Here is a 13,327-nt window from a genome sequence, read left to right as displayed (position 1 = left end):
CTGTGTAACCTTACCTAGGTGTTCCTGCTCTGGCAGGGGGATTGGACTAGATGATCTTTTGAGGTCCCTTCCAATCTCTAGCATACTGTGTGATATTTCACAAGTATTTTCTGATATTAGTGTATTGAACATATATCTTTAGGAAAACCAAGCAGAAAAAAAGCAGATATTAGAATGACTAACAGAATAAATGTGAGTCAAAGGTGCAGTAGTTGAGGAGATTCTTATGAAAGAGCTGCAATAAGCTTGCAGCTAAGGTCTAATTAATTCTACTTTTTTTTCTCATGAACTTCAACATGGCACTAAACCATGTTTGAATTACAACCTACTGCCCTTTAGGTGGGCTTTCATCATGGGAAGCTGTACAGCAGACACAAAGCCCTTGTGAGGATTTCACTTCACTGTGAATTAGTGTCTAACATTGAGAACGCCTTTCATCATCAGCTTGTATTGCCTTCAGGTGCCTATAAATTCCACTCAGTCTTTATGTAGCACTTGTCTATCAGACCATGCCATCAATTTTACTGCAGGCAAGAAGCAGACACACCTCTTCCTGAGACACAGACAACACAACAATTACCACAGCCACTCTTGCATTATCATTTCATACCAGCTCACTGTCAACTGCTAATCACCCATGACATGCTATGGAAAACACTTCCCAGGTTCTCTTTCTACTGCTGGCACCAAGAGCTGTAAAGCTACAATGGTCTCACCACCAAGCGTACCACTTGCTCTGTCGCCACCCACTGAACACATTCATGTGGCAACCATGCCACTTCCTCTCCTTCCACTAATATACCGTGGTAAATGAACTGTTTTACAAGAGATTTTTTTTTTGTTACAACTTCATTATTCACATATAGCCTTTTTATTGACCATGCCAAGCCTACATAAACAAAAAAAACCACAAACAAACCAGGCATTAAGTGCTATCTGAATAGAAATGAACAGCTAAAAATACTTACAAAATAACAAAAGGTACTTTCAACTTTTTTAAATGCATCTGCACTGCACTTGCTTGTAAAATAAGATACTTTGTTAAAGAAGAGCTGACTGAAATGATGCCTTCTCTTTTAAATGTTAAAAAATTAAAAATAAAAATCCAAACAAACATGAACACACCTATCCCTCCAGGGACAAGGCAACTCAAGAGGCGGGGTAGGGAGTGCTTAATGTTGTCACCAACTTATGGTGGCCAATGGCCAAGAGAAATCTAAAGCTTTAAGTGCCACCTCAGAGCTGTTTGGTTAAAGCGCTGGTGTTCAGCTCAGCACTAATGGGTGTTCCTTTATACCACCCCTGCCACCAATCAACTGTGAGATTCCTCACTTAAACACAACAAAGAAGACGGATCAACCAAAGTCTTGTCTTCCTGAAGATACCATCTTTCATCTAAATTCACATTTCAGGGCCTAATTCTGATCCCCATTAAAATCTGCACTTCCAGTGATAAATAATCACTCAGGTCCTAGACCTAAATCCTGAATTTAACATTGTGCACACAGACATGTTCCAGTTAAAGATGTATGTATTTCAGTTTAACTTCCACTACTGGTGAAGGCAACTGAGGTAGGCCAAAAGCATAGATAAATTGAACTAGTAGCCCTGAGAGCCTAAATACAGGGGACTATGAAGACAAACCTTCCCATATATTTGAATCCTAAAATGTACCCTGTACAATGTAGGAAGCATTCTTCTCAAATTAACCTTAAAACTCATTAGCAAGGCTGAGCAAGGAAAGCAGAGAACTGAAGAAAATGCTTAATTTTTCAGCCTTGCTATATTTACATTTTTTCAGAATTTAAATTAAATTCGTCTAAAGAATTCCCCCCCACCCCAAAGGGGACAATGAGAACAATGGCACATTCCTATGCAGAGCCCAGAAACACTTCTCACAGGCTTCAAGACTCAAACCTCACATGGTGGCAGCAGGTCCAGGTCTTAACTACCTGGGGAAAGTACAGACAAACAACGAAAAGCTATTTGAGTTACTGAGTCTCAGCAAAGCTCCTCCCCTTCCTCTGAAACACGGTGATTGACCTCATCAGTCCTAACCCACTGCAATTAATCCCAAGTAAAATTATTTCAATTAAACCACCTTCATGGCTCAAGTTATGTTGCTTGCTTTGGCATAGCAGAACCATGCACATGTAATCCAGTTACTTCATCTCAGCAGCAACTCTTAGCTCAGAGGTAGGAAAGTCACATGGCCTGGTAACTCCATGGCTTGTGACTGCCAATCCATACTTTAACTGCATTCAGTATTGCATTGCTATAGTCATGAGACGCAGCTAACTTGTGCTGCCAAGCACCTTTTTTCTGCCTCATGCAGAAGTATTTCAAGGAACTTAGTTCAATGAAGTCTATTTCTCTTTCATGTTTTACTAGAGACTGTCCCCTGCAGAGACGGAGCATCCTGCTGCTTTTCCATCTCCTGAAGAGCACACCCCAGCAGCTTTTCCTCTCCAGGTCCCCACTGCATAAGAGAACAAATCAAATTACTATTACAAAAAAATTTAGTCTTCAAACTGTTAAATCTCACCCAAATGTGTATTTTGCTTGTCACTCCTTTTATTCTATTTTCATAGGAAGAAAGCAATGATCAACAAATTACTGCACAAAAGCACGTGAGCACTGGCAGGCAGTTTCAAAGCTATTGACAAAAAACAGTCTATTCACTGCAAGAGTCCTACATTCACAATCTCTCTGATCAGGATGCAGGGGGCTAATTCAATAGTTCCCAATGGAAAATACCTAGTGGGCATGTTTGATTTCTGGAGACAATGCTATACACCATGGGGAGCTTTTCTCTACCTCCATCTCTCTACTTCCAACTCCTTTTTTCTGGCTGGGCTTTGGTTTGTGTTTCTTTTTTTTAAGATTTGAACAATTTGCTCTGAAATACCATAGTAATGCTTAACTCCTACAAAATATACTTCTAAAAAAAAAGATAAAAGAAAGAAAAATGTTAGGGGGAGGAGGAGGGAGAGAGAACCTTTTCAGTAAGGCTGGGACCTTACTAAGTACTACTTTATTAGGGCAGGCAGCTGTCCACAGACAAGTCCACATTATGTGGACAATGTATATTAGTGAATGTCAAAAATACCTTGTATTGTAATTTGTTAATTAATTTAAAGAGAATCAGATCTAATGCAGGACTCAAGTATTTCCAAACTCTTCCTAGAGTAAGACCATGCAATAATGCTGCTGAGTTCACAGCAATTCATGTGCTACCTGAAGCCTGAGTCCCTGCCACTAGCAAGTTAATTTGCTCCCTGCTCTTCAAACTGTGAGAAGGTTTTTCATACATGAGCCACAAGGCACATAAAAAGAGCATGTGAAAACTCATAACAAAGTTCACATTTTCCAGTGTTTCCACCTCACATTAGCACTGAACGTAAGTACTGTTTCAGTACCATTCATAGACTGTCAACAAAGCAAAATTCCATGTTTTACTCAAAGCTATTCCAGTCATGTGTTAGAATCTCATCAAAACAGCACCCTCATTGTCCTCTTCAACAACATTGTTTGTTAGGAATGGAAAAACATCTAGTGCAGCTTATTTATCAATATTTCTCTTTGGCTTCCAAAGTCCTGTGACTATTTTCTTTTGCAGCTGAACTTAATTGAGGAAGTAGCCTGAGATATTTTGCAGGTTTCCCTTGAAATCTCTCACACAATACTGGCCGCTAGGTATTTAATCCAGGAATTTTAAAGTTGAAAACCTGTAAAGACATTTCACTATGCTGTCAGCATCTGCTGTCCCTGTGACCAGTAAGCAAATGATAGATCTTTTCACGCATAATTCAGACATAACACTAAGTTTTAGGCCAATTCTGCAAGAGAGGGCAAGCTGACAACAACTTGGTGTTTATCACTTCTTAGGCCATAGGGGCTTTAACCTGGAATTGCATGAATCAGATAGCTTTTCAGTTCAGCACACACTTCACTTAGATTTCTTTCCTTTCAAACGCCCCTGCACCACAAGTCCAGGGAATCAATCCAGAATTACTCTTCTATGTAATAGCACAATTCAGTCTTATGGTACAAACCCAAAAATTACCAGAATGAAGAGTTTTCCTTCCATTATTTCCAGATACTACCTAAACCCACAAGAAGCAGAGCTCAGCCCTTCGCACTGTAAAAGCTACACAGTTAAGCCTCAGAATTTTAGGTCCAAGAATACAGCAGTTAAAATTTTTATTAACATCTAAGACCGCCATAAAGAGAAGACAAAGCATAAGGTAGGACCAGGAAGAATGCTGAAATTAGCCCCACCATTTTATGCTCTGATCAACAGAAGATGGCCTGCTACTATGAGTACTGCAACTGAAATAAAGAATGCCCTTCTGAAATTAAAAAAGGGTATCAGGAATACCTGATTAGAAATGTAGAAGAGATGGACAGAATGGATGAAACAGTAGCAGGCACAATGCTAGGGATTCCCTGAGTTATATTCTGAGATTTTGCTTGTGTTCTAAAATATATATTATTTAAAATTACAGTCATAGCAGCTATCAAAAATTTAATTTATGTTTACAATGAACTGTGACACAGAAGAAAAAACATGGCACATGGCAAAATTATAGTGTCTATCAGCAGAGATACTAGCATTAGGTGTAATATGGAATAAGCTACCTGGCAACTTGAACTTTATCTTTCCCTCAGTTTTAAAACCTGTGTTGACAGCAGAAGTGGAGAAATCCAACACATAGCACCACTATTGATCACTGGATCTGTGGGAGCACAAGACTAGGGGCCTTTAGGATTGCTGTCTCTTTGATCTTCAGAAAATGGTGTAACTTTTTGAAAACTGGTTTCACATGATATCTTTTCACATAGGTTAAACTAGACCTGTGACTTTGTTACACTGGAAAAAAAAGTAATTTTCTTCACAGAATTATTTTCAGATTGATTTTTACACCTACTTCGCAGAGAAATCGAAAGTTCAGAGCTCTCACAATCCCTTTGTCTTTGCTCTCCAAACATGCATGTACATACACGCTATTAGAGGTCTTTTTGCACTTCTGCAGCTTTTCTTTGTTTCAACAACAATCTGGATGGAGAAAAAACAAAGCCCTCTCCTCTTTCCCTCCTCCTCTTCCCCCTTCCCCCCCAAATGATCTGCTTTTAATCATAACTAACATTTAAAACAGACATTAGAAAGGAAAGGCTACCCCTTTATAATTACAAACTTGATAATTACCTGGTGACTTGTAACAGACCCATTTTCAATGCATCTTCCTCCCTCTGTCCCTTGATAATGTAATCTAATCTCTTGGCTATGCTTTCATCTGGCATCCAACGCTGCACATTGTTTATCAAACAACAATCTTTTCTTAGTCAATGACAGAACAAAGGCAAGGAAGAGCAACTGTGGTAATACTACAGCACTTACCACTTCAAAAGTAACTGCATCGGTATAATTTATATTGCTTGTGTGCTTTTTGTTTACCTCTTTTAAATCTAGTTTTATCTCCTCTGTGCAAGACTGCAACCTACCTTCACCCATTTACTGGACTCTCTATATTTACACATTACAGAAGCCATTGTGCACAATGTCAACAGTGGAAGTCAAAAGTGGAAACGTGGTTTCCAAATGCAGAAAGCTGAGATATTCCATGAGTGTTTTCATATTTGAAAGCACAGCCATTTTCCATGACAGGAAAATCATGTGCTTTACATTACTGGACTATCACTAAGTCTTAGCAATAATGTGTAATGACTATTTTTTTAAAACATGTTTTACTCTCTCAATTTCACACTTAGAAATTCTGATAAGACTCTCAACAACACGAGTTCAATTTCTCAAATTTCTTATACCTAAAAATGGAAGGGAGGTCAGGCTGCTGAAGTTTCATCTTTGGATTTCTGGGTCCAATGATCCTCTTTCGTAAAGATGCCTGCGCTCCATATTCCTTATGTGTCTTACCCTTCCCTTTCCTCACATCCACAGCTTAGAACAAGAGGATCCCTGAAACATCCCACCCGTGGTACGTTCAATTCTGATATAACAAAGATCCGGGGCCCTAACCCCCCGATATTTTGACAGTTTACAACTACAAGGACTATAAATAGTAGCACAGTAGTAAAAATAAATCTGCATAAGTAATCAGCAGCTTAGTATAAAATCATACAGAAACAACTAGGCTCACCTGTATAAAGGGTATCTGCAGATCCAAAATAGCACTAATCACTGAATCCCAAGCTTCATCACTCTTATCAAGTGTCTTTCAACACAAAAAAAAAAAAGGTAACACAATTAAAAATAAATCTGGGTGAAGAAAGAGATAGATGAGTACGAGGTATACAAATATATAGTACCACACTAATCTGAGCTTTAAGATCTTTGTACCAGGAGAATCTGAATACAAGTACTACTAGAAAAGAAAGCCCTCAAGTACCACTCTGAGTCACATCAGCATAAGCCCTTCACAGCCCTGGCTGTGCAGGTATTGATGACTGATTATCAAAGCATAATAGCTTTATGGTACCTGACACTGACCCAAACTAATACTGCTACTAAGATAGTAACACACCTCCCCCACTCACTTTTCATATGATTTGAACAGATTCAGGGAGAAATTCCATCTTCCTTAACCATAAGTTGAAGCACACAGCTCTGACAATGCTCTCTGCAGATACACCATAACCTCCTACTTAGAGGAATGAACCAATGAAGGACTGAGATCAGTAAATCAAAGAACAGAAAAATGCGGTTTTGTGGGGGTGAGCACGCTGCCAAGTTGCAATGCTGTTTCAGTCTCTGATGGAAAACACTGTCCCAGGACAGGCAAATCAGGTCAACTCCGGAATTAAAGGTAGGCAAAAAGTCATGACAGCACTGCAAGTCAAGTGTGAGATTGGTATATTCTTCCATAATTCATTAGGTAAGAGATCCATTCACCGAAGCACCAACTTATTAACTAAAACTAAGATAACTGACATTATTAAAAAAAAAAAAAGTAAAATAAAAAATAAACATTTTCTTGAGAAATCTTTGCTCACTTAGTAAAGTCAAAAGAAAACAGAAGACTTGGTAAAAAGTAATAATTATCCTTCATCACAATATGATTTCAGAGGTGTTTGTAATAACGGTCTTTGCAGACATTCATAGTTACAAGGAAACTCACGAGGACAAGCCAAAGAGAGTTAGGTCAAAGCTTTGCTGACAAAACAGAAAACTGTTCTGGTTCTCCAGAAAGAGGAAAGGCCTCAGGACCTAGTTATCCAACTAAGCTAATACTTAAAATAAATAACTCACAGAATATATCTTTCATTGATAGTAGTTTTTGCAGAAACCCAAAGCACTTCAGATAGGAATGCATAATAAAACATTTTTCTAAAAGCCACTCCTGTGACAGAACAGCAGTTATGAAGCTCTATCTTGAGCACAGAAAGAGGGAGCTAGAAGAGTACCATCTAATTTCTTTAATGCCAGCACTTAACCCCAGAGGTTTTCCTGACTCAAAGACATTACGCCTCTGGCGATCTTGTGAGAAGTAGGGCACTTTGTTTCCTCTCCATTGCTCCCCCCATGCACAAATGAAGTTGTTATGACACAGAACAGGTGTGGAGCTTTGACTCAACAGCCATGCATGTATACACCTATGACTTATGGGACCACTTATACTGTCTTCTGCCACAAGGTTAGGCTGGAGGTGAAAGTAACAGTGCCACATCCTATCAATCTGGCAGCGTGCACACAGAACCTGTCTCTGCGTTTGTTAAGTGAACAGACCCTACAGGAGCTGTCCTTCCTCCTACCTTGGTATTTTCTGCCTTAAGGGGGTGGGGGAAAAAAAAAAAAAAACATAAAAGAGAAAAAAAAAAAGGAAAAAAGAGAGGGGAAAAAAAAAAGAAAAAGAAAAAAGAAAAAGGAAAAAGAAAAAAGTACACTCTGACAAGCTTTAAAATACACAGAACAGATCTTAACCAAACGAAGTTTCATCAGCACACCAACCATTTAATTTCCTCCCAATGACTTGCCTATAAACAGTGAATAATTAGATGGTATTTATTTTTAAGCAGTTACACTACCCAATCACAATGGCAATAACAGTGCTGTAATTGGGCCTTAACAACTTTTGCACCTGAACCATTCAGTAAAAGCCTCTCACAGCAATTCCATTTAGTTACCCCTCACTTATTTTAATGGGTCATGAGAAGATACCCAGGATAATTCAACCAGTCATATAGTTCAATTAACTCAACTCCCAGACTAAACACAGACCCATTTCTCCACACCAGGTGTAAAGCAACACGCCTTGTTGTTGCTATCGTACTGGTATCTCATACCTGGTTTGGCTCGGGTCCAGTTTTTTGCTGTGCCACACAAGGTCAGGTCAGACAAACAGACTGATTGTCCTGCTTTCAAGTCATCTGGTTCTCCAGCTCACATGTGCTCCTCACACAAGTGCAGGTAACAAAACAGTTTATACAAGAAGCACTGCCAAACCACCCGTCTCCCTAAAATGCCCCACTTATTTTAATAAGTATCTACCCATTGTTCAATGCACTCTGGTTGCTACCAAAAAAACCCTAAATTTTGGAGCAGTTGCAAGTGTTAAAATACTTCTGCACCTGTTTTTGCATCTAAACTCCTGGCATTTCAGCAGCCGCATCTTTAGCTGGGTCCTGGGCAAAGTTGATGAGGGCGGGGAAGGCAGTATGCACCCTGCAAGGGCTCTGCAGCTGCAGAGTCAAAAGGGAGGGAGGAGAGGGACCTGGGGCACATCTTCAGCTCCCTTCCATAATTCTATAATTAAAAAAATCTCTCAGCGATGAAACAACTTCCACAAGTGCCACCAATTCAGCAAATGACAGCTACTGCCCACAACTGATACCACGCAAACAATTCTTGGCAAGCACACAGGTTAACAAACCTGCAATAGTTACTGGATAGCTGTTGTAAAAATGACAAACCATAGGTGAATCACAGCTTTATCAGACACCCGTTACCTCAGTCTATAGGAAAATTGCCATAATTAACCTTCACGTTGCTGTTTCCCGCCCTTCTTACCTTTTGTGATAAAAGCTTAGCATGGTTACTACTTCTACTTTACTTTTTACTTTAGTGTAAGAGTCATGCTATGATTTTACAAAGAGAACATTTATCAAAGTGTGTTTTAAAAAAATTAAAATGGGGGTTATTGTCTCAGTTTTCTAAGAAAGTACTGTAACAGCTGAATAAGGAAAGGTTATTTTAACCTCCAAAGGCTATTGTTCCTTTTCTAATCCCCAAAATTGTCTGGAGCCAGACAACACACGGCTGCTATGCCCTGAGCTAGAATGAAAGGGGGGGATGGTAGAAGTGGGGTGTCTGTTTACAATTACTCCATTCCTGGTTTTAATGAATCTTTCTGAATGACCGCTAAGTGCTGGTTTTGTTCTTTGGAACAAGGGGCCTATTACTGGAAGACTAAAAAAAGGAAGGAAAAGGGAAAGCAAACACAAAGCTGCCAAACTCAAAAGTGTTTCAAACATCTCAGCTGTATGTCCCAGAGGTAATCAGCTCCACAGACACAAGACTGTCCCTACACATTTGCAGTCTCTTTTCTCCCTCTTCCTTGACAGGCTGAAATAAAACAGCTGAGATAAGGGGGAACAATAGAACATCAGAACTAAAGTAAAAATTCACAGATACCCACTAAAATATGAAGAATTACATTATTAAAATTTGGAGAATTATAACTTAATCACTATCTACATTTGGTTACTTCTGCCACCTGCAAGCAAGCCTTCCAGAATCACGTAAGCAACCAACTTCAAGAGGAAGACGGGATGGATCACATCTGTCTTGCACCATCCTCTGCCTTCCCAGAACTCCCTTATAGTCGCCCTCAAAATCTTGTCTGCCATTCCCAACAGCTATGGCTAAGAGACAAAATACAGCAAAACCCCTGTCCTGCCTCCCTGCTGCATATACACACTTCCCCTCCTCCTTGCAGGGGGCAGAAATTGTAGTTAAATACTGGCCAGAGATTTAAACTTAAGGACCAAAAATCTGCAAACCACCACAGGCAACCTTCAGAGTCTTCACTGAGGATCCTGAGCATTTCACTGAGGAAATCTGGCTTTCTGGATTTTTCTCTAGGCTGGGAAGGTTGCAAAGCATCAGACCTTCTTAGTCCAGCAATCTGATAAACAGAAAAGGTATTTTAAATTCAGTTCTTATATTCAGTATCTTAATTAAATATTGTCCTTTCTTACAGGCACAGGGAGGAGTATATCTCATGATTAACAAAAAAATATCATAACACATGATACATTTTCCTTCAATAAAATTGTTTTGAAAAAATTATATGGTACAGACATATAAAAGTGGCACTACATGGTTTGTTTTGCTTAGCATGGCTTAAAAGCTCTACTGACACACATTTAGATAAACCTCTTTACAGCCAAAGAGTTTGAATAATATAGCCATGTCAAATTTATGATGGCAAAACCATCATGTACCTCAGCAAATGTCATCAATCTACTTTACTGAAAATGATGCTTAGGAGAAAATACTTTTTCTCTATGTCTTAGAAAAAAAAAAGCTGTATGTGTCCAACACACATATAGCCATTATTATACAAAACAGTACCTGTCTATTTTACCACATGTATCTTTGACAGAGATGTTGCCATCAGCACAGAAACATTACCTGCGTACTTCCCATCTTTCAAGCTGAGCATGTACGTACAGGCTTGGAACCACTATGACTCATTTGATTACAAGAAGTTGCATTATCTTTATGCTTTCTATGTGGCAACCATATTTTGCCTTTCAGCTTCCCTGCCATGGTGGCTAGAATGCACATTTTCCTTGAAAGGCAACTTACAACTCAAATTAAGATAGGTAAGTTACCCCACATTTACCACAGCAAATAAAGAAGTACGTGCCATGCAAAGGAAGAGTTACCCCAAGAGATTACTACCTTTGATGCTGGTTGTGAATAAAAACCTTCAAGTGTCCACTTGGTGAGGATCCTCAAAGCTCCAGGAAGCAAAGGGTGACTAACATCAACACTTATAAGGACTTGAATTCATTTTAAAACATACACGTTTTATATGTATATAATATTTCTTCTTAAAGCCTGGATAGTTTTACTAAGAAATTCCATTGTGTAATCCGGTTAAACTGCTCATCTCAGTGACACTGTTTGACGGCGATTGTTATGAGCTATTTCTTTCTTCTTTGATACTTTTAAAAAAATCAGTACTTTTATTAGACACTTACTTAGCACTGTTAGCCACCAGTCAGCCACTTACCCACTCAACATGATTATTTCCCTCAAGTTACAAGGAATACATATAGCTATTTTAATTCCATCTTCTTTCCCATTCATCCTTCTTGCTGACATTCAGCCAAGATTAAAATTGTAACAATAACTGACATGTTCCCTTATCTGAAAGTTGTTTTATTCCCCAAGCAATTGAGACTGCTGATCTCTGAAGCACTCGCAGCACTGTATCAGTACTGGCCACATCATTCCATTTGAGAGCAAAACTATATTTATATCATCCCTATACTGCTCAGGGTGTATTTTAACTGTCTGTTTGTTTTTTGATTGTTGCTGTACTCAGAGCAGATATTTTCACTGGCACTGAGCCATCCATAAGCAATCACTCAAACAAATACTTCAGACTCATGAAATCTCAGCAGGACCTTATAACATACACATAAACGAGAACAAAATAAGGTGGCTGCTACCCGTGCAGGTCTGGTAAACTCCCAGCACCCTGCTTTACAACCTGTCAGATTATCTGTGTGCATTTTTCTGAAGCTTAAAAGAGCTACCTGCAAGGAAAATAAGAGAGTCTATCACATGGCACACTGCTGAAAAAACAGCAGTTCATGTCCTCACCTCTTATGGTGGGCAGGGACAGTTTTTTTTCTGCACAGTGCCCAACACAATGTGGTCCTGTCTATCACCAGAGCTCCCAATAGCCTCTTTGCGTATACTAATGCAAATGGCCAATCCACAGACCAGACACTTTCTATCTGGATGAAGAGAACAATTTGTGGTGGCAGAAGGATGTTATTCTGTACATGGACCAGACACTTAAAAGCGCTACCACACATACATAGCCTGTGAATTATACTACTCTTTACAAGGCAACAGAGAAAGTATTTCTTTCAAGACTTGGCTTCTTTTTCTGGCCTCTAAGAAGAAAATGCGGTCCAGTGGTTACTAGCATCACAACCAAACACACACTTTTCTGAAAGTCTGGGTGACTAAATGGATGCTATTTAAGAGCTCTGGTACAGTTACAATTAATTAGACCTCTGCTTCTGCACAAGTATCTAGTATGACCACAAGCAACATCTCAATCATGTCATTTGCAAACAGGGTGAGCGCACCATGCTTGCCTTCTGTGATACCATGCTACAACGAGCATAAAATACAGAGGATTAACATTCACTCAAAAGACTAGTATGTGTGCTTTTCTGACATATTTCTGCCCTTTTCCTTACCATGAAGGACACGGGGGGGGGGGGCTTCTGAATTCTCATCTTTCCCTCTCCGCTAACCCAAAGTCTAACTTCATGCTTTGCAGGCAAATGACATCATGGAAGACAAGACCGCAGTTCGCACACAGAAAGCAGTATGCTGTCCAGACCACTCAAAACAAAGAGTAGATGTTTGCACAATTTCATGATAAGCTGATTAAATTTGCTGAGCAAATATATTTTCCATGGCCAAATCTAGGTGAATCTTCCCAGGGAAAGCAATTCTCCTGTTTGGATCACCATCAGTACTCCAAAGATGAAGAGACTGGATTTTTTCAGAGACTTGACTTAATCTTGACAATTTTAATTTATTTTTCAATTTATTTTTCAATTCTCAGAATCAGCTACAACATTATAATGAAAACTTAAAGAAACAGGTCTGCCCAAAACAAAGACCAAGCCCAGAATATTTCAGTTAGTTAATGCTGGACATCATTTTCCTAGTGGTACCTAGAGGTTTTTATACCACAGCAGTCAAAGAATTGAGTGCCGGATGGGTATTTGTTTTTTGAGGGGGCTGTATTTTGAGTTTCGGGGTGGTTTTGTTGTCTTGGCTTACATCATTCAGGGAAAAGGTATAGGTACATCAGCAAAGAATTTTCTGTCAGAGTACACTGCTACTCCACCAGAGTCTTCTGCCAGCTTAGCCAGAGAAATACAGCTCTTAGGGACATTCAGCTACACCACCACAGTCAGAACTGTACAAACTTTGTGAGCAGATCAGACACAAGCTGGATTTCAGAGAGGCAAATTTAAATTAGCACACAAGGGAGATTTATTGACAAGTTACTTAAATATCTGTTCATTCAAGTTTGTGTAATTTGCG

General features: G+C 39.3%; 1 protein-coding gene across 13 annotated transcripts in view; it reads right to left on the bottom strand.

Moving 5' to 3' along the window:
• AFG2A (AFG2 AAA ATPase homolog A) overlaps nt 1-13,327 on the bottom strand; it is a 227,132-nt gene that overhangs the window by 132,486 nt on the left and 81,319 nt on the right. For 3 of the 13 annotated variants that reach the window (XM_057405167.1, XM_057405164.1, XM_057405166.1), the window contains exon 15: nt 6,159-6,233. The exons of 9 other annotated variants lie outside the window; for them this stretch is intronic. In XM_057405167.1, coding sequence (XP_057261150.1) covers nt 6,159-6,233 — 75 coding nt within the window. Of the gene's footprint in view, nt 1-6,158; nt 6,234-13,327 lie in introns of those variants that run through there. One more of the 13 variants, XM_057405179.1, reaches the window with a different exon arrangement.

This window comes from Pezoporus wallicus, unplaced genomic scaffold (genome assembly GCF_028554395.1).
Source record: "Pezoporus wallicus isolate ANWC-B61680 ecotype Strahan unplaced genomic scaffold, APGP_CSIRO_Pwel_v1 contig_6789, whole genome shotgun sequence".
NCBI classification, from domain to species: domain Eukaryota; kingdom Metazoa; phylum Chordata; class Aves; order Psittaciformes; family Psittacidae; genus Pezoporus; species Pezoporus wallicus.
This window is presented reverse-complemented; position numbering and strand designations above follow the sequence as displayed.